Source organism: Camelus ferus, chromosome 6 (assembly GCF_009834535.1).
Source record: "Camelus ferus isolate YT-003-E chromosome 6, BCGSAC_Cfer_1.0, whole genome shotgun sequence".
NCBI classification, from domain to species: domain Eukaryota; kingdom Metazoa; phylum Chordata; class Mammalia; order Artiodactyla; family Camelidae; genus Camelus; species Camelus ferus.
In genome coordinates, this window is record NC_045701.1 from 27,062,568 (window position 1) to 27,084,566 (window position 21,999).

The following is a 21,999-nucleotide window of genomic DNA, read 5'->3' on the forward strand; positions in this document are numbered from 1 at the left end:
TTTTGGGGAAAAGATTGTAAGAACTAAAATCCCAAAGTTGTATTAATGAGAGTAATAATTTTCTTCTCTGTTACATTTTTAATGTCAGTATTTGATACAACCCCATATTTTCATTTGAATTATCACTATTAATATACTACTGCTATAGAGTTGCTATGTATGGGATGGATGGATGAAACAAACAATGGGAAAGAAGGAGGGATGAAAGGAAGAACTAAATTCTGTGATTAAAACATTGTGCCCTCATTTCCTCCACTTTTATTTTCTAGCCATTCAAGACATAACTCAGCCTAGAGCATCATAATGCGGCATTTAGCAGTGAGAATGAATCAAGTAATTTCCTTATCTGCCTTCTCATATCTATTCTGTATCACTCAGAAATTTATTAAAATTTATGAGCTATTTTCCTGGTATTTAAATTTATAGAACTATTAAGCGTTATTTTTATAATGCTAGAGATGCTATATCGTGTTATTGGTATGTATATGTGCATATGGTTATGTATGCATATACATACAGTATGCATGTATGAAAATGTATGTATTTATGTGAAGACAGGTAATTGGAAAAATCACTGTGGGTTTTTGATAGTGTCAGTAGTTAGAGTGTAAATGTAAAGATACTTAACCAAGTTAAACTATACAGTTATTTGTTTATTCAATAAATGAATGAATACCAGACAGTGTAGTCTGCACTGAGCCAGGGGTGGAGTGTGGGGGGACAGGCAGACTTGGTCCCTCTCTAAGAGGGAAGACAAGCACACAAAAACATAATTATAATATAGTGGACATGTTATGAAAGGGCTGTAAATGCATTACCAAAGCATATAAAGCCGAAAACTAGCACCATTTGAGAATGTCAGGCAAGGATTCACAGAAGTGACATCAGAGATGTCTGTGAGGATAAGTTTGAGTCCATGGAGATTATCTATGTGCAGTTGTCTTTTTAGAGGGGAAGTAGGAACCTAGACCAAGGCTGCATCTCAAGAGAAAGTGAAGTGAGAAGATAGGGCCCGACCTCATACCTTGAGAGCCTGGGGTTAGGGAAGAAAGAGACAGACCTGACTCAATTAGCTGCCCTTTTGAAGTTGTAACTCAGGATAAGCCTAACCCAGCAGAGAAACGGAACATTGGAGCCTACTTTTGGCTACAGGAAACCTCAATTGTATAAGAGGTAGGGATGGCACTGATTGCTTGTATTAATGGGGAAGGAGAAGGAAGGTAGCCAACTGGGAAGCATTTTTGCTATGGCACAGTTGTTCTTAATTTTCTGGGTTACTCTGAGGGTATTCCAGCAGATCCTGATCTAGATTTCAGAGAAGTCCATGAAGTGGACAGAAACCACAGACCCTTGAAAGGTGTCAGGTCGTAGTATATGAAAGAAAAGAAGAGCAATAGTGGCATTATTCTGTCTGAAACTAAAAGCTGTTCCTTTGATACGTGGTCTCCCAGTTGACTCTGGCTTTGTGTAAGTGAATGAAATGATGTTAGTCAATTAGAGATTATGGATTTAATGGAATCCATAAAAATCATATTCTTCATTTCATGTTCAGAATGTTACATATTTTCTCTGGTTAACAATCTTATTTCAGAATGCAGTAATTATAGCAATTAAGTGAGCTATTCACTGTCGACCTTCTGTTTCCAGAGGGGATAACTGGCATGAGAAGGGAGGGCCTGAAACCCTTTCTACTGACATATCATTGGTTCTGGTTAATTATAGTTTGGGTGTACCCACTGTCAAGGCTCTCAAGACCAAGCAGTCTAGATTAAGCATAATTAAGGCTCAAGGTCAGTTTCCACAGCTGGGATCAGGAGCAGAGAGATTGGAATTTAGTGTGAGAATGAGATTGTACACAGGAATTGTAATTCAAATCTATCGATGAGCCAAGATAGGATCAGAACAGCAACAAGGGCTAGCAAGACAGAGAGGCAGGTAATAGAAAGCAAGAGGGTCTCCTCTACTTTCTCTTTCTTCTCCTCTCTTGCTCACTCTACAGAGGCATCTTTGGTTGATGTAGTCTGTAAAGGCAGGTTATTACTTTCTTTCATGATCCTGACTCTTTAATGATTCTGTTTTTGTTATAATACGTTACTTTTCTTTTAATGTCATAGAAGCCCTTATTTTTAATGTAATTTTTTAAAGCACTGACAAGATGCATATTTGATGCCAAAGGTTCATGAATGGTGGTTGATATTTTTTTGTCATCAAACCTTTTTTCTCTCTCTCTGATCTTTCAAGAGGAAAGTAAACACATTGCCCATGAAAATGTAATATATCGGATCCAAGTATTTTGAGATTTATTCTATTGTCACTAAGTAAATAACTTTGCATTACAAAAACGGAGTCAAAAATTTTACATTAGTGGCAAAGAGTCAAAGTAAGAATTTATTTTGCTTTACTACAGTGGTTAAAATGCTAGCAATCTATTAATATAAACACTGGGACTATTTCCTGAGACATTAAAGAAATATGAGGAATTTCTGCTTTTAGAATTTCAGTTAAAATGCAGAAATACTATTGCTTTCTTAATAAACAACAATAAAAATAATTAGTTATTAGAACTTAGCACATAATCTTAGTTATTCATATGTGCTTTACAGGGTATCTTTGATAAAGGTTGAGTTAATTTACATGTATCCATATGGTGCCAGCAAGCAGTTCATACCATTTTACCTGAACGTGGTAATTAGTATGTCAGACAATCAATTTTAATAGCAGTGATATTGCAGTGTGAAGAGTTCATCTAGAGCTTAAAACCATCACCAGGACTGCTTTTGTGAAGGATAATTGAAATTTTGTGTGAAACACTGAGCGAATTACCACTTGAAAATGAAAAGAATAATGAAGATAAAGCACTATTGTTTAATGGTTAGCTCATACCAACGAAATTTGTGAAAATGAAATTGAATAGAAGTTTCAAGTTGTAAAACTGTTCGGAGAGCTTTGAGTGAACCTGAAAGTTGAACTGGGTGTCCTCATAAAGATGAAAAGCTTCTTCACATACTCTTGAAAGTTTAGTACCCTCATTCTTTTTCCCAATTAAATACTGGATTATTAAAAATAGATGTTATTCACTAATTAGATAGTAAATATGTATGCAACAGTATACTAGTGGAAATAAACACAAAATGAGGATTTGGGGTCTTTACTAGTCGCTAGTAGGAGTAATTTGCCACAAAACAGATTTTGCATAGTAGATTAATGCATTATAACATTTTTGTATTTCAGGGATTCATCAGAAGTAGTCATACATTCGGCTGATGCATTTGCACCTGTGGCTTACCTACGCTTTTTAGAATTGCACTTGGAGGACAAGGCAAGTAAATCTAAGATTCACAGTGATTTAATGAGAACACTGAGATACATGCATTGTCTCTGTATATGTAATTCTGTAACAACAGATGAAAAGGTAAACAAATGATTTTATCATAAGTGATTTTTTTTCAGATCCTCAGTCAATAACTAAGAGTTTTGCAAATGTTTATAGTTTTAAGAGCTCTATATGATATAGAAGATACTACATTTCTGAAGAGTTTGTAGTTCAGTTGAAAAGGAAATCATATATACATTAATCAAGGAGAAGACAGGGCAATGAATAACCAAATATTAAATCACCTGGTAAATTAGGGATTGGGTTATTGAGCATCAGCATTAGGGGAAAGACTTGAGGATAAATTGGATCTTCTTATACAAAGTATAAGAGGAAAAGAAAAGGAGAAATAAAAGCTTTTCCAAAAATATACAAGGGAGCAGACGTACAAGTGAAAGATGGAAAGTGAAGCAAAAGTGTGAAAAAGAGTTTTATTTAAAATATATTGATTGTCAAGATATAGCAGAATGTCAATTTTAAAATGTTTTGTGGAATAGTTAAGATCTGGGTTAGACCATATGATTAAAGTCCTGCTTCTCGAGATGTGAAGGATTGGAAAAAGTCTTCTGCATCTTTCGTGTTCTATCACCAAGTCCTGAGGCACACCCACAGTTACATGTATGATAGAGAATCTGAAGAGTCAAGAGAATCGAGGATCAGCAAAGGAAGGAAAAAATGGTGACCCCAGCAATCTTAGAATGGGCTTCCAAATGTAGAGAATAATACTTGATTTCTCCAGAAAAATTGGGATAGACAGGATTGAAAGTAGATCATTGAATTGGGCTGGAAAATCACTATTGGTGACCTTTTACCAAAAAGCTTGTAACCCTCAAGAGAATAAAGTTATACTATCCAGACATCTTTCAGAACCACTGAAAGGAACCTCTTCTCTGCTACTTTTCTGCTGTGTGCACTTGCAGAAAAATCAAAACCTGAATCCTGAATTAGATGCATTGGCTGTTACATGTTCAGCTTTACCTAAATAGCTCATTATTCACACTGTTTTGGTATTTCATTGATCTTCACTGTCCATTTGCCCTCTTGCAGAAAAGAATGTTACTTCTGTAAGGTGCAGTACTCACTGACACTGAATAAATATGGTGCATTTCCCTTGTTTTTTTTTCCAGGTGTCCCCAGTACCTGACAACTGCAGAACATCTAATTATATACATAACTCTTGAAAAGCATTTTTGAACATTGTTTACTAAGCTGCTATTTCTATATTTTAAAAAATTACATAGAATTTTCTCAGTTGTTATGTCCCACTTTTTCTCATTACTTTTTTTATTCTTAGATATATATATATAAAACACATACATATATATATCTTCATCAACAGTTAATAGAACCATTAATCAATTGGTTCACACATCCTATCCATGATCTTAGTGCTCTGTACCCTTTCCCCCCTTTTACTTCATCTACAGTCCTCATTTCTATAACATTTCTTTGCTGTCATCACACTCATTTATTTATTTTCCTCTTTCTCTTTCCTGCTCTCATCTCTGCCAATAATATGATGCAGAGGCATTCAAAAAGGAGGACAAAAGGCAAACACTATATTTAGCCAATCAGGTTTATTCTACTGGGTGTCACTTTCTTTGTTTTGAATATATTCATTGTTTCAACATTTTTGGACAATCAGGAAGAATATCATTAACTCTTACTGGTTATTTTATAACTGATCAAAAAATGCAGTTTTTCAGTATTACCTGTGCTGACCTTAGACTACTTTTCGAGTTCACAGCAAAACTGAGCAGAAAATACAGAGTTCCCACACATGCACAGTGCCCCCACTGTCAACATCCCACACCACAGCAGTACATTTGTTACAGTCAATGAATTTACACTGACCCATCATTATCAGCAAAGTTCACAGTGACATGATTCACTCTTGGTGTTGAACGTTTTGTGAGTTTGGGCAAGTGCATGATGACTTGTATCTACCATCATAGTCTAATACAGAATAATTTCATTACCCTAAAAATCCTCTGTGCTCTGCCTAGTCATCTTTCTTTTTCCTGTAACTCCTGATGATTTTACTATTTTCATAGTTTTACCTTTTCCAGAATGTCATGCAGTTGGAATCATTTGGTATGTTGCCTTTTCAGTTTGGCTTCTTTCACTTACTAATACACATTTAGATTCTGTCATGTCATGTCTTTTCATGGCTTGGTATCTCATTTCTTTCTTGTTTTTAAATTAAGACAATTTTTTAGAGCAGTTTTAGGTTCACAGAAAAATTAGAAGGCAAGTATAGAAATTTTCCATATATCCCCTGCCCCTACACATACAGAGTCTCCCTCATTATCAGCCTGCCCCACCAGAGAGGGGAGGGGTACATTTGTTACAATTAATGAACCTACATTACACATCATCATCACTCAAAGTTCATAGTTTACATATGTGTATCCATCATTATGGTGTCATATGGAATATATTCACTGTCCTAAAAATCCTCCATGCCCCACCATTCATTGCTTAGTCCAACCCCTGGCAACCACATCTTCCCTTTTCCAGAATGCCGTATAGTTAGAATAATATAGTATGTTGCCATTTAGATTGGCTTTTTTCACTTAGTAATATGCAATTAAGTTTCCTGCATGCTTTTTCATGAGTTTTTAAGTACTTAATAATATTCTATTGTCTGGATATACCACAATTTATTTATCCATTCACCTACTGAAGGACATCGTGGTTGCTTCCAAATTTTGGCAATTGTGAATAAAGCTGCTGTAAAACATCCATGTGCGAGTTTTTGTGTGGACTTAAATTTTCAACTCTTTTGGGTAAATACCAAGGAATGTGATTGCTCGATTATATGGTAAGATTATGTTTAGTTTTGCAAGAAGCTACCAAACTGTCTTCCAAAGTGGCTGTGCCATTTTGCATTTCCACTAGCAATGAATGAGAATTCCTTTTGTTCCACATCCTTGCCAGATTTTGGTATTGTCAGCGTTTTGGACTTTCGGTATTGTAATAGGTATGTTAAGGGTATCTCATTGCTGTTTTAATTTGCATTTCCCCAATGATATAATGTGGAACATCTTTTCATATGTTTGTTTGCCATCTCTATATTGTATTTGGGGAGATGTCTATTCAGATCTTTTGCCCATTCTTTATTTTAACTCTTTGTTTTCTTATTATTGAGTTTTAAGAGTTTTCTGTATATTTTGGAAATAGTTCTTTATCAGCTATGTTTTTTGCAAATATTTTTCTCCCTGTCTATGGCTTGTCTATTCATTCTCTTGGCAGTGTCTTTCACAGAGCAGAAGTTTTTAATTTTAATAAAGTCCAGATTATTATTTCTTTCATGGACCACGCCCTTGGTGTTGTATCTAAAAAGTCATCACCAAACCCAAGGTCATCTGAATTTCCTATTTTGTCTTCTAGGAATTTTATAGTTTTGCATTTTACATTTGGGTCTGTTATTCACTGAGATAATTTTTCTAAAGGGGTATGAGGTCTGTGTCTGGAATCATTTTTCTGTGTGTGGATATCTAGTGATTCTAGCACCATTTGTTGCAAAGGCTATCTTTTGTCCATTATATTGCCTTGCTCCTTTGTCAAAGATCAGTTGATTGTATTTGTGTAGACCTATTTCTGGGCTCTCTGTTCTATTCCATTGATCTGTTTTTTTTCTGTACTTTTTGCCAATACTACAATGTCTTGATGACTGTAGCTTTATGGTATGTCTTAAAGTCAGAAAATGTCAGATTCTGACTTTGTTCTCCTTCAATATTGTGCTGACCTTTTCTTTCACTTTTCCATATAAACATTAGAATTAGTTTTTTGATATCCACGAAGTAATTTGCTGAGATTATGAATGGGATCACATTGAATCTATAGATCCAGTTGGAAAGAACTGACATCTTAACAGTATTGAGTCTTCCTATCCATTATCATGTAATATCTATTTATTTAGTTCTTCCTTGATTTCTTTCATCAGAGTTTTATGTATATATGCTTAGACATCCTTTTTGTCTTCATTGTTCTAACTTAATATGTTTAATGTTGCCTCCTTCAGGGCTTTTTATTTTTATTTTCTTTATTTTTGCAAATACAGTCTTCAAGATGGCATTCTTAGTGTAAATCTGGAGGTAAACAGTAAGAGTTTCTTTCCCAGAAATCCTGTTACAAAGGATTGGCCAAGCATTGGCCAAGTCACCAACTTTATCCTGACCCCACCCAGATAATAGAGAAAGGGATTCTATAGCGAGAAAACAGTGTATAATTAACAAAATAAAAAGTAAATGCTAGAGGGCAAAAATGACAGATAGTCTTTTACATGTTTTATCAAAATCACATTGTCATTTCAAATTCATATTAACAAATTAATCAACACTCTACACCAAATAATAGTGAGACCTTGAATGTATACTTCAAATACCACTCTGAAATGTGTATCTGTTCCCTAGATTTTTTTAGTTTCCATTTACTTTATAACACATTTGCAATCTAGTTTGACCTCAATTACTTTGACCAATTGCTGTTGGTCTATTCTCAGTCTTCATAATTCTTAAATCATTTTCCCTGATAATATTGGCCATCATCTCCTTGAAAAATATTTTTATAATGTATATGTGTTATTGTACTATTCTGACTTTACTTCTACTCTCTCAAGATTCCTTCTCCTTCAATAGCTTCTTTGCTTCTTACCTTCAACGTGTATGTATGCCTCAAGTTCTTTTTATGGTCCATTTTATTCTTTTTCAATATTTTCTTTTTCTGAGATTTTGTCTTTTCCCACAAGTTTACTTTTTACCTCTATTCAGATAATTCTCAAGTCACTCTCTTTCTGGTCTTTCTAGTAATACCTATTCTCTTTCCTTAACTCTATATCCTTATTTCTGACTGGCTATTGTACATAACTACCAACATGTATCAAACTCATTATGTACAAACCTTGAACTCATTTTCCCCTCCAAGTGTACTTTTTCCTTGTTTTTGTTATTTAACACAGCTGTTTTCCCCCAGTAATGTACACACAGAAAAAATGAATCATCTCTTATAGCTGTCTCTCCTTTACCATGAGCATTCAGTTGGTTATCTGATCCTTGTAGGCTAGTTTTAGTGTCTCTTACACTATTCCATATTCATGCCCATCTTTCTAGTTAAAGTTCATGCCCAAACTCTTGAATAAGATAGAACTTTGACTTTAAGTGGTCTTTTGCTTTTATTCTCCCCATATTCTACTCCACTGCCAAATTAGATTTTTCTTTCTAGTTTTTGTTTCTCTGCACAAAAATACATAATGGTGCTACATTGTTTTCTCTATAAATAAGATGTTTAGCCATGAATTGAGGGTCATCTCACATGTTGCCATAACATGCTTGTTCAGTCTTGCTCCCAGGACTCCCACACATGTTCTTTTGCTCTGTTAACGCAGGGCCCCCTTACCATGCCTTCTGCTTCTCTCCCCCCTTGCGTTTGCTTATTCTATCGTATCTGTCTTACTTTCTTCTTCCCTTTCTTTAACTTTTTACGTCCGGCCCATGACGCAAGATTGAATTCACATACTGTCATACACTTAGCCACACCAGAAGAACTGCTCTACCACTTTGTTTCTCCCTTTCTTGTGACAATTAACTTAAGTAGCTTATGTTATAGTTGCTAAAGGATTTATCTTATTTCTACGAGGTTGTAAATTTCTTAAGGACTCTTCTTTTATCTTCATACCCTCTGTAACAACTATTAGTTCTGCAGTAAGAATTTTTTAATTTAACTGTTTGTTATTTTCATACTTTATTTTTCCCTCTTATGGAAATTTATAGACATGCTTCCATTTCATGTTGCATATCATTTAATAAAAGTCAATTTCTTGTTTATTTTTCTCTTATCTTGTTAGAGAAAAATACTCCAAGCAAAGTGGAATGTAACATACAACTTTGAGAGAGGTTTTTAGTGTAGTATCTAAGTTATCACTAACATTTTTGTTTTATGTATAATGACCCTTAAACTTTTCCATTGAATAATTAATCTATTTAAATTTTACCTTTAAGTTAAAATCCTAAATTATTTATATGAATGTAAAAAGTGTATCAACTAAACATTGGGTCCTAAACAAAGTAACTGAATAATGGAATGCTCCAGGTTAAATGGGGAAATATATTAAAATTTCTTTTGGGGCTTTGACTTTATTGCTTATGGCAAACTTGATGCTAAAATGTACTATACATCACTACCGTGACAGGCTTGAGAAAATGAAAAACACAAAGCTTTACATAAATCAGCCAAAAGATCATATTAAAATGCATAACCTTTAACAGAAGAATCAAGACTTTTAACAATTCAGAAGCTCCTTCTTCCTTATGTAGTTGTTTTAGATTTTTTCACACAGCTTTATGAGAAGTAATATTTCAAATTAATTTTTGCAAAGCCACTGCATTTATAAAGAGACAAGGTTCACAGAAATTTAGCCCCAATTTACTGATGTACCCTATTATCACTTAGTACTTAATTTTATTTTTTGTTGAAATAATCCATGGGACAATTATATGGTTTATATCATTATAATAGCTCATAGTCCGAGAAGTTGTTACTTTTAGAAACATAATCTCAGAGTCCATTCTTTAGTCTTTCATTTTATTTTACTTTATTTCAGAAATCTCATCAAATATCTTGAAAAAATTAGTAACATTAAATCATCTCTGTGCTTTTATTTTTCTCTTCAATCCAACAAATATACTCTGTTTAAAACTGTTAGGCCTACATGGAATTCACTATAAATATGGCTAGATTACAGTGTAATTCTAATTCTAACTTTAAATTGAAGTTATTATGGGTAACCATTATTCCCAATGTTATAAATACAGTAACATATGTCACTAGTTTGAACAAGATGAAAACTGATGTCTATGATATGATCTTGTTTTTCTGATATGTAGTGGGCCAGACAGGGTGCTTGTATATTTATTTATATTCTAATAAGGATTTGTATTTTAATAAGGATATTTTTATATTTTAATAAGCTTATTTATCTATTATATTTTAATGAGATAGTAAGATGTGAGCATGTAATAACTATTACTGATAATATGGTTTCTTTGGGTAAAGGGTGAATGAAGTGGGAAATACAGAAAAGCTTAATATATCTGTAATTGTGACTTCTTACAGTGAGCATATATTTTTAAATTTAAAAGTATTTGATTAAGAAAATGAGGTAGGGGGACAGTCTAATGAGTTCTAGTGCTAAGTAAATTCTTAATGTTATTGTACAACATTTTAGTAGTCTCATTAGAAGGAGACACACTAGAGCCCTTTAAAACTTCCCATATAATGTAAGTGAAAACAGTGCCTACAATGTAGGTTGACTAGTTGATCTTATAGTAAAGTCTAAGCAGTAGATCCTGGAGGAACAACAACAACAAGAGCAATAGCAACAAAAACAACAACAACAACAACAACAACGACGACAACTATATATGTATGTATGTATATATGTATATATCAATTGACTAAAACTATTTTGATGGCAAGCTTCTTGAGTATGTTATGCACAGAAATTTATTGTCGCAGCTCATAGCAGCATGTATAAATTCAAAGATCTCCATAGAGGTATGTTACCACTGTCTTTATACCACCTCAAAAATATTTCCTTACAGAGAGACAAAGGAGAAATATAAAGGATGACTTTTATTCATCAACGTTTGGTTCATCACAACTTTCCTAGCCCACTCCACCCTCTCCTCATCTTTGCCTTCAAGTTAAAGAGCAGAAAACTGATCTGGTAAGAGTAAGCAAGACATTTAAAAGGTTTTGAAACCTAATTCTGTAAGCCATGTTGATACAACTTGGGATTCAGATAGTTTATGGCCTTAGGTGCCAGTGGGTCGATGCTGCCATTAATGATCATTGGAGCAGATTAATGAATCAAGCATCAGAGTCACCCAAATTCGGAGAGCTACTTAACTCATTTTGTGCCCCTAATGCGTAGATTTCAGTAGTACCAACAGTTTACCACTGTGTCAGGACGTCATGAATCAAACTGGGCAGTGGAGGAGTGTTTCTGAACCCAAATCTGTGATAGACTTAGTTAGTTTGGGGGAGGATAATAAAAATAACAAATTAATTTATTTCCTTCTCTTCTTTCGAATTCTAATTGACTATTATTTTTCTTTGATATTTACTTAGTTGTTACGCTTTCCCATGTAGCTTTTTCTTGTTGGTGGTGTTTTTAAAAATAAAATTTCTGATTGGTGTTTTTGTAAAGTTTCACTTTAATGATTTCTTATAAAAGAGATGTAGCATACTACTTTTTCATTTAACATATTTATTGAGTGCTTACATTAATATTTCTGGCACTGTTCATGCAGTGGGGATACAACAGTGAACTGGATAACCAAAAATTATTTGCTCCTGGAGCTTTTATCCTATGGAATGAGACAGATAAATAATCAAATATGTAAAATAGAGAAGATGGGGGGGAAATTGCCTCACTGCCCATAGAAATGGAGATTGGAATTTATGGAATAAACATGATCTGAGAATGCTAGGCTGTGGTGGTATCAGGTTTAAGCCCAAACTGAGGGTAATAAAAGTAGTTCTTTTGGTCCGATAGCAGATAGTGGTAGTGAGCTGTGAGTAGTTGGATTTCGGTAGGGAAGGGCTAAGAGTCTTGTAAAAGCCTTTTAAGAGTCTTGTATACAGTTAAAGAGTGATTCAGTGAATTGGAAGAGAAGTTAAGAAAATATTCAGGATGAAGCATGGAGAGAAACAAAGATAAAAGTACACATTAGAAGCTGAGAAATAAAAACCGTGAAAAGGTCTAAAACACATAATTGAAGTATAAGAGAGGAGAGGTATAAAGGGAAAAGTGCAATAATTGAAAAGATAATGGTTCAGAACTTAGCAAAATTAATGAAACACACAGATTCAAGAAGTCTTATGAGCCACAAATGAAATAAAAAGAGATCCATATTTAGGTATATGGCAAGAAAACTGTTGGAAACAAAAAGCAAAATAATTTGAAAATTATCAAGATGCATTTTTTAAAAGGCTGCATTCAATAAAGCAGCTGTTAAAATGAAACCTAACTTTTCAACAGAAAGAAAAGAAGCCAAAACAATGGAATCATATCCTTTGTAGTGTTAAATGAAAATAACTATCATCCTAGAATCAGTAGCCAGGTAAAATATACTTCAAAAATTAAAGTGAATGTACTTTCAGGATGACAGTAATGCATTTGTCAAAACTCATTGATAGTGCACTTCTGGCTTGTGTGTTTCACTCTAATTTTTATCCTGAAGAAATAAACAAATATTTAACTCTAGTTAACAGCATTTATGTTAAGACCTTAGCATCTTTTATTAAGCTTTGTTGTGTCTGCTAGTAATTTTTCCAAGTTTTTGTTTGAATATTTAACTATTTTTTTACACCAACATTTTACTAAGGAAAATTTTAAACATACAGAAAAGTCTAAAAAGAAAGAAAGACCTTCCCTGATTTGAAAAACAAAAACAAAAACAAAAACAAACCACAGAGCTCTAGACTCACCTTTCTTATGAATATTGCTAAAGGGAGTTCTTCAAGTTGAAAAACAAAGGAGACTAGACAGCAACTCTAAAGCATATGAAAATGTAAAGCTCTCTGATAAAGGTAAATATATAAACATATAGAGTTTTATATTGTAATGATAGTGTGTAAATTACTTCTCATTCTGTTATAGAATTTTACAAATAAAATCATGAAAAGTAACTATAACTATAAAACTATGTTAACCGATACAAAATACACAAAGACTACTTGACATTGATAACACAAAGTAGGAGGGAGGAAGTATAAAGGAGTAGAGTTTTATATGTAATTGATGTTAAGTTTTTATCAGTTTAAAATAGATTGTTACAGATGTCTGATGCAATCCCCATGGTAACCACAAAGAAAATACCTATAGAGGATGCAGAAAAGAAAATGAGAAAGGAATCAAAGTATATCACTATAAAAAATATTAACAATACACAAAGGACAGCTGCAAGAGAGGAAAGAGTGACAAAATAACTAGAAGACTAGAAGACATAAACAATTAACAAAATGACAATAGTGAATTCTTCTCTACCAGTAATTGCTTTAAATAGAAATAGATTAAACTCCCAATCAAAGGAGAGAGAGTTAGGGTAAAGATCAAGATGGTGAAGTAGGAGGACGTGGAACTTACCTCCCTCCAGCAAACACATCAAAAATGACATCTGCATGTGGAACAATTCTCACAGAAAACCAAAGATACAGAGTGTGAATGGATTAAAAAAATACACAATATGTCATTTACAAAAGACACATGTTAGATATATAGGCTGAATGTGAAAGGATGGGAAACAATATTCCATGAAAATGGTAACCAAAAGAGAGCAGGACACACCATATTTATATCAGATAAATAAATTTTAAGTCAAAAACCATAACAAGAGACAAAGAAGGTCATTAAATAATCATAAATGAGTCAGTCCCCCCGGGAAAGTATAGCAACTATAAGTATATATACACCTAACAACAGAGCATCCAAATATATAAAGCCAACATTGACAGAATTGAAATGAGAAATAGAAATTAACACAATAATGGTAGAGATTTCAATATCTCACTTTCAATAATGTAGAAATCAACCAAATCAAAGGTCAATAAAGGAACAGAGGACTTGAACAGTATTGTAGACTAATTGTACCCAACAGACATTAAAATAACACTCCACTCAACAACAACAAAATACACATTCTTCTCAAGCATACAGGGAATGTTTTTCAGGACAGATCACTTGTTAGGCCACAAAACACTTCTTGATAAATTTAAGAAGACTGCAGTGCTCTAGATTTATATATTATGGTTACCATGACATTTGTACAAAACAGCTCATAGAAAATGATAATTCTCCAGAAACAAAATGTAAAGTCATGGAATAATGCAGTCTAACTAATAAAAAATCCAAAATAGCTGTCATGAATAAAGTCAACAAGCTAAGAGAAAACTCAAAAAGGCAGTTCAGTGAGCTCAGAAATAAAATTAATGAACAGAAGGAACACTTCACCAAAGAGATTAAAACTCTAAGGAAGAATCAAAGTTTGGAGCTGAAGAAATCAGTAAACGAGATGAAGAATGCATTGGGAGTAGAGCAGGCCATGGAAGAGAGAATTAGTGAACTCAAAGAGAGAAATCTAGAAAAGATACAAGTTGAAAAGGAAAGATAATTAAAGTCTAAAAAAGAAAGGAATTTCTGTAAGAGTTATCTGACTCTTTTAGGAATGGCACAATTAGGTAATGGGTATCCCAGAAGGAGAATAGTTGTTTGTTTGTTTTTTTAAATAACTAAGAAATTCTCAGACCTGGGGAAGGAACTGGATATTCAAGTCCATGAAGCTAAAAGAACACCTGATTACTTCAACACAAAAAGACCTTCTCCAAGATACATTATATTAAAACTCAAAAGTCAATGAGAAAGAATTTTAAAGATGGCCAGGGAAAATGGATGGTAACCTACAAAGGACACCCACCTCCAATAAGGTTATCAGCAGATATATCAGCTGAAATCCTGCAAGCCAGGAAGGAGTGGAATGAAATTCTCAAAATACAGAAAAATAAAAACTGTCAACCAGGAATACTCTATCCTGCAGTTAAAATTCAGATATGAAAGGGAAATAAAGGCTTTCCCAGACACATAAAATCTGAGGGAGTTCAACAACACTAGACCAGCCTTATAAGAAATGTAAAAAAAAGAGCTCTTCTACCAGAAACAAAAAGGCAAAAATACATAAAACTTTGAGTAAGGTAATAAATAATAAATAATAGATAAATAATAATAATAGATAATAAATAATAAATAGGTAATAAATAATAGATAAATAATCAGAAAATTTCAACTCTATATCAGAATAGGTATTGAAACACATTGGTATAGCATAAAATTTAAAGGAGAAACAAGCAGTAAAAATAACTATAGCTACTTCCATTTGGTAACAAGTTTATGACATAAAAAGGGATAATTTGAGACAACAAAAACATAAAAAGGGCAGAGGAAAAAGACAGAACCCATATTGGCAAATGAAGATATGAAGCTATCAAAGCAGAAAAGTGACTATTTTATCTATGAGCTGTTTTGTACAAGCTTCATGGTAACCATAATATATAAATCTAGAGCAGAGACACAAAACATAAAAAAAAAAGAAAACTTCTGAGAAAAACATCATAAAAAGCCATCAAGTCAAAGAATACAGGAATACAAGGGAAAAGGAACAATGGAGATATAGACCAACCAGAAAATGAAAGACAAAATGGTATTACTAAGCCTTCATTTATCAGTAATCACCCTAAATGTAAATGAATTGAATACACCAAATCAAAAGACACAGAGTGATTGGATGGATTTAAAACAGCAATAATGACTATATGCTGCCTCCAGAAGGCTCACTTCAGCTCTAAAGACAAACTTAGGCTCAAAGTGAAGGGATTGAAGATGATACTCCAAGCAAATGGCAGCCAAAAGAAAATAATGCTCAGCTATATGCTGATAAATTGAACAACCCAAAAGAATGGACAAATTCTTCGAATCATAAAAACTTCTGAGACTGAATCATAAAGAGGTAGAAAATCTGAATAGTCCAATCACTAATAAAGAGATTGAAATAGTAATTAAAAACCTCTTAAAAAACATAAGTCCAGGGCCAGGCAGCTTTACAGATGAATTCAACCAATCATTCAAAGAAGATGTAACACCTGTTCTTCTCAAACTCTTCCAAAAAGTTGAAGAGGAGGTAATGCTTCCTAACACTACTTATAAGAGCAACATTGCCCTGATACCAAGACAAAGGTAACACACACACACAAAGTTATAGACCAATATCTTTGATGAACATAGATGCAAAAATCCTCAGCTAAACATTAGCAAACTGAATACAACATTGTGTTAAAAAGATCATGAACCATGATCAAGTACAATTTATTCCAAGGATGCAAAGGATGGTTCCGCATCTGCAAATCAATCAGTGTGAGTCATCACATTAACAAAATCAGGGGTAAAAACCATATGATAACCTCAATAGATGCAAAATAATTATTTGACAATATGCAACATCCATTTATATAAAAACTGTCAGTAAAATGGGTATAAAAGGACCATGCCTCAACTTAATAAGGGCCATATATGACAAACCCACAGCTAACATCATACTTAATTGTGAAAACCTGAAAGCTGTCCCTCTAAGATCAAGACAAAGTCAAGAGGGATTAGCAGAAAAACAGATACATAGATCAATGGAACAGAAATGAGAACATAGAAATAAACATAGACATATTTGGATAATTAATTTATGAGAAAGCAAAGAACAATGGAGAAAGTGTACTCTCTTTAATAAATGCTATTGGAAAATTGGACAGGCATATACAAAAAAAATGAAAATAGACTATTATTCTACGCTATATGCAAAAATCAACTTGAAATGGGTTAAAAACTAGAGTGTAAGCCCTGAAACCCTGAAACTTCTAGAAGAAAACATAAGCAGTATCCTTTTTTATACCAGTCTGAACAATATTTTTCTGGATATGTCTCCTCAGGCAAGGGAAGCAGAAGCAAAAATAAACAAATGAGACAGCACAGTAAAAACCTTATCTACAGCAAAGGAAACCATCAACAAAACAAAGGGACAGCCTACTAAATGAGAGAAGATATTTGCAAATCATTTATCTGTTAAGTGCTTAATATCCAAAATATATAAAGAACTCATACAATTCAATAACAAAACCAAAAACAAATCAAAAAATGGACAGAGGAACTGAATATTTTTCCAAAGAAGAGATAAAAATGGCCAATAGGCACATGAAAAGACTTTCAGCCTTTCTCATTATTAAAGAAATGCAGGTCAAATCCACAGTGAGGTATCACCTCACACTTGTTAGAATGTCTATTATTATAAAGGCAAGAAATAGTAACTGTTGGCAATAATGTGAAGAAATTTCCACTGTTGGTAGAAATACACACTGGTGAAACCACCATGGAAAACAATATGAAGATTCTCAAAAATTAAGAAAAGACCTATCGTTTGATCCAGCTATTCTATTTTGGAATTTATCCAAGGAATATGAAAACACTAATTCAAAATGATATATGCACCTCTGTGTTCACAGCAACATTATTTACAATAGCCAGGATATGGAAACAGCCTAAGTGCTCATCAATGTATGAATAAAGAAGATGTGAATTTTATAATTTTATATAGATATATAGATGTACACACACACACACACACAAAATGGAATACCACTCAGTTATAAAAAGATGAAATCCTGCCATTTACAACATGGATCGACCTTGAGAGTGTCATGCTAAGTGAATTAAGTCACATGTAAAAAGACAAATACCATATGATTTCATTCATATGTGGAATATATTGAAGTATTTAAATTTAAAGTAGTAAAATAAAATAAATGAGCAAAGTAAACTAAACAAAAACAAACACCTGTATACGGAGAAGAGAGGTGGTTACCAGAGGGGAATTAGTGAAAGGAGAGGGTGAAATATGTAAAGGAGGTCAACTGTATGGTGATGGATGGAAACTAAATTTTTGGTGGTGAGCACACTGTAATGTATACAGAAGTAGAAATATAATGTTGTACATGTGAAACTTACATAATGTTATAAACCAATGTTACCTCAAAATTTTTTAAATGATTGGGGTAAAGAAATAAAAATGATCTCAAATCAACAACCTAACTTTAACCTCAAGAAACTAGAAAAAGAACACACTAAACCCAAACTTAACAGAAGGAAGGAAATAATAAAGGTTAAAGTAGAAATAAATGAAGTAAAGAACAGAAGAATGATAGGAAAAAAGTAGCAAAACTAAGTTGATTTTTTGAAAAGATCAACAAAATTATCAAATCTTTTGCTACACTAAGAAAAATAGAAGAATCAAATAAGAAAAATCAAAAATAATGGAGATGTTGCAACTGGTATCACAGAAAAAATAAGAAGCACAAGAGATTATTATGAACAATTGTATGCCAAAAAATAGATCACTTACAGGTAATGGATGGATTTCTAGAACAATAACAGCCTATCAAGACTGAATCATGAAGAAATTTAAAATCTGAGCACACCTATAACTAGTAAGGAGATTGAATAAGTAATCAAAAATTTATTTTCTTTTTCCCAAAGAAAAGCACAAGACCAGGTGGCTTCACTGAAGAATTATAACAAACATTTAAAGAATTAACACCAATTTTTCTCAAACTCTTCCAAAACCAAAAAAGGGAAAAGAAGGGAACACTTCTAAGCTCATTTTATGATGCCAGCAATACCCTGACAAAGATACTACAAGAAAAGAAAATCAGGCAAAGATAGTAGAAGAAAAGGAAACTGCAGTCCAATATACCTGATGAATGTTGATGCAAAAATCCTCAATAAACTACAGGCAAACTAAACTCAACAATACATTAAAAGAATTATAGACCATGACCAAATGAGATTTATTCATGGAATGCTAAGATGATCCAGTTTATTAAAATCAATCAATATAAATACTACATAAACAGAATGAAGGACAAAAACCACATGATTATCTTGATTGATGCAGAAAAAGCATTTGACAGAATTCAACACATTTTCATGATGAAGGCACTCAACAAACTAAGAATAGAAGGAAATTACTCAACTTAATAAAACTCGTAGTTGAAAGCCCACAGCTATCTTTGTACTCAATGATAAAAAACTGAAATCTTCGCCCCTAAGATTAGAACCAAGGCAAGGATGCCATCGCTCACCACTTCTATTCAACGTGGTACTAGAAGTCCTAATCAGAGCAGTTAGGCAAGAAGAAGAACTAAAAGGCATCTAAATCAGAAAGGAAGATGTAAAATTTTCTCTGTTGGCAGATGACACAATCTAATATGCAGAAAACCTTAAGGATTACACACACACACACACACACACAAATTGTTAGAACCTAAGCAACAAATTCAGCAAAGTTGCAAGATACAAAATTAACTCACAAAACCAGTTACATTTTTATACACCAACAGCAAACAATCAAAAAATAAAATTAAGAAAACTACCATTTATAGTAGCCTCAAAAAGAATAAAATACATAGGAATAAGCTTAACAAGGAGACGGGAGCCTTATACACTGAGAACTACAAAACATTGTGGAAAAAAATTAAAAATACAAATGAATGGAAAGACATCCCACCTTCATAGATTGGAATACTTAATATTATTAAATTCCCCATACTACCCAGAACAATCCACAGCTTCAGTGCAGTCCCTGTTAAAATCCCAGCAGCATTTGTTTTGCAGAAATAGAGAATACCAGTCATATGGAATCTCAAAGAATTCCAGTAGCCAAAGCAATCTGGAGAATGTGAAACAATGCTGGAGGCTTCACACGTCCTGATTTCAAAACATACTACAAAGCTATAGTAAATAAGACAGTATGGTACTAACATAAAGATAGACATGTAAACCAATAAAACAGAGTAGAGAACCCAGAAATAAAACTTCAAGTACATGGTCAAATGATCTTCAGCAAGAATGCTAAGTCTCTTCAATGGGGAAAGCATGGTATTTTCAGCAAATGATTGTGGGAAAACTGGATATCCACACATGCAAAAGAATGAATTTAGACCCTTACCTTACACCATATATAAAAATTAACTCAAAATGGATTAAATACCTAAACATAAGATCTGAAACTGTAAAACTCATAGAAGAAAACACAGGGGAAAAGCTTCATGACATTGCCTTTGGCAGTGATTTCCTGAATATGACACCAAAAGCACAGACAACAAAAACATGTATATGGAAAAATAGGCTAACATCAAACTTAAAGACTTCTGCACAGCAAAGGACTAAATCAACAGAATACAACCTATAAACTCCATGGTAGCCACAAATCAAAAACCTACACTTGATATACAAAAATTAGAGAGAAAGGAACATAACACTAAAGAAAATCAAACCAAAAAAGAAGAGAGTAAAAGAACACAGAAGAACTACAAAAATAACCAGAAAACAAGTAACAAAATGGCAATAAGTACATATTCTCAATAATCGCTTTAAATGTCAATGGACTAAATGTTCCAGTCAAAGGATGTAGGATGGTTGACTGGATTAAAAACAAAAGCAAAAACAAAAACAATGAATCCTATCTGTATGTTGCCTAAAAGAGACTTACTTCATAGTGAAAGATGCACACAGCCTGAAAGTGAGAGGATGGAAGAAGACATTCCATGCAAATGGAAACAAAAAGAAAGCTGAAGTAGCAATGCTTTTATCAGACAGAACAGACTTTAAAGTTAATAATAAAAGATGAAGAAGGGCATTGTATGATGATAATGGGGTAAAGACAAGAAGAGGACATAACATTTGTAAATATATATGCACCTAATATAGGTGGACCTAAACATATACAGCAATTATTAATAAATATAAAGGGAGAAAATGACAATAAATTAGGTATTAATTAAGTGTTGGTGAGGATTTGGAGAAAAGGGAACCCCTGTGTGTTGCTGGTGTGAATGTAAATTGGTGCAGCCACTGTGGAAAACGGTATGGAGATTTCTCAAAAAAAAAAAAAAAAAAAAAAAAAGAACTACTATATGACCCAGCAATACCAATCCTGGGTATACATCTGAAGAAAAACCAAAGCACTAATTCAAAAAGATACGTGCGCTAAAATGTTCATACCAGTATTATTTACAATAGCCAAGATATGTAAACAAACTGTTTTTCAATAGATGAACAGATAAAGATGATGTGGTATACACATAAAATGGAATATTTTTCAGCCATAATAAAGAATAAATCTTAATATTTGCAACAACATGGATGGACCTATGCTTAATGAAATAAGTCAGATAGAGAATGGCAAGTACTATATGTTTTCACTTATACGTGGAATCTAAAAAATAAAACTGACAAATATAACAAAACAGAAACAGACTCACCAATACAGAGAACAAATTAGTGTTACCATTGGGGAGAGGTATGGGAGGAGGGACAAGATAGAGGAAGAGGATTAAGAGGTACCAACTACTAGGTATAAAATAAATAAGATACAATGATATAATGCATAGCCCAGGGAATATAGCTAATATTTTATATTAAATGTATATGGAGCATAATCTAAAAATATAGACTCACTATGTTGTATCCCTGAAAGTAGTATAATATTGTAAGTCAACTACACTTCAATTAAAAATAGGTAATAAATTTTTTAAAAGAATACAACTTACAGAATGGGGGAAAATATTTGTAAACCTTGTGGTATTCAGAATATATATGTAAAGAACAGCTACAATTCAACAATAACAGCAAGAATAATCCAATTTTAAAATGGGCAAAGGAATAGACATCTCTCCAAAAAAGATGTACAGATGGCCACTAGGTATATGAAAAAATGTTCATCATCACTAATTATCAGGGATGTGCTAATAAAACCTACAATGAGATGTCAATTCACATCCATTAGGATGCCCACTATCAAAAAAAAAAAAACAGAAAAAAATACCAAGTGTTGGTGAGGATGCAAAGAAATTGTAACCTTTGTGCACTCTTGCTGGGAACGTAAATAGTACAGCAGCTATGGAAGAAAGTATGGAGTTTCCTCAAAAAATTAAAAATAAAGCTTCCATATGACCCAGCAGTCCTA

General features: G+C 33.1%; 1 protein-coding gene across 4 annotated transcripts in view; it reads left to right on the top strand.

The window, feature by feature from the left end:
- The window catches only part of DPH6 (diphthamine biosynthesis 6), a 190,086-nt gene that overhangs the window by 141,558 nt on the left and 26,529 nt on the right, over positions 1-21,999 (top strand). For 2 of the 4 annotated variants that reach the window (XR_004320524.1, XR_004320523.1), the window contains exons 8-9: positions 3,232-3,319; positions 10,978-11,102. Coding sequence is in view for 2 of the 4 variants with exons in the window: in XM_032481550.1 (XP_032337441.1) it covers positions 3,232-3,319; positions 4,501-4,554 (142 nt within the window). In the remaining 2 variants the exon portion in view is untranslated. Of the gene's footprint in view, positions 1-3,231; positions 3,320-4,500; positions 6,119-10,977; positions 12,514-21,999 lie in introns of those variants that run through there. The other 2 variants (XM_032481551.1, XM_032481550.1) reach the window with 2 other exon arrangements.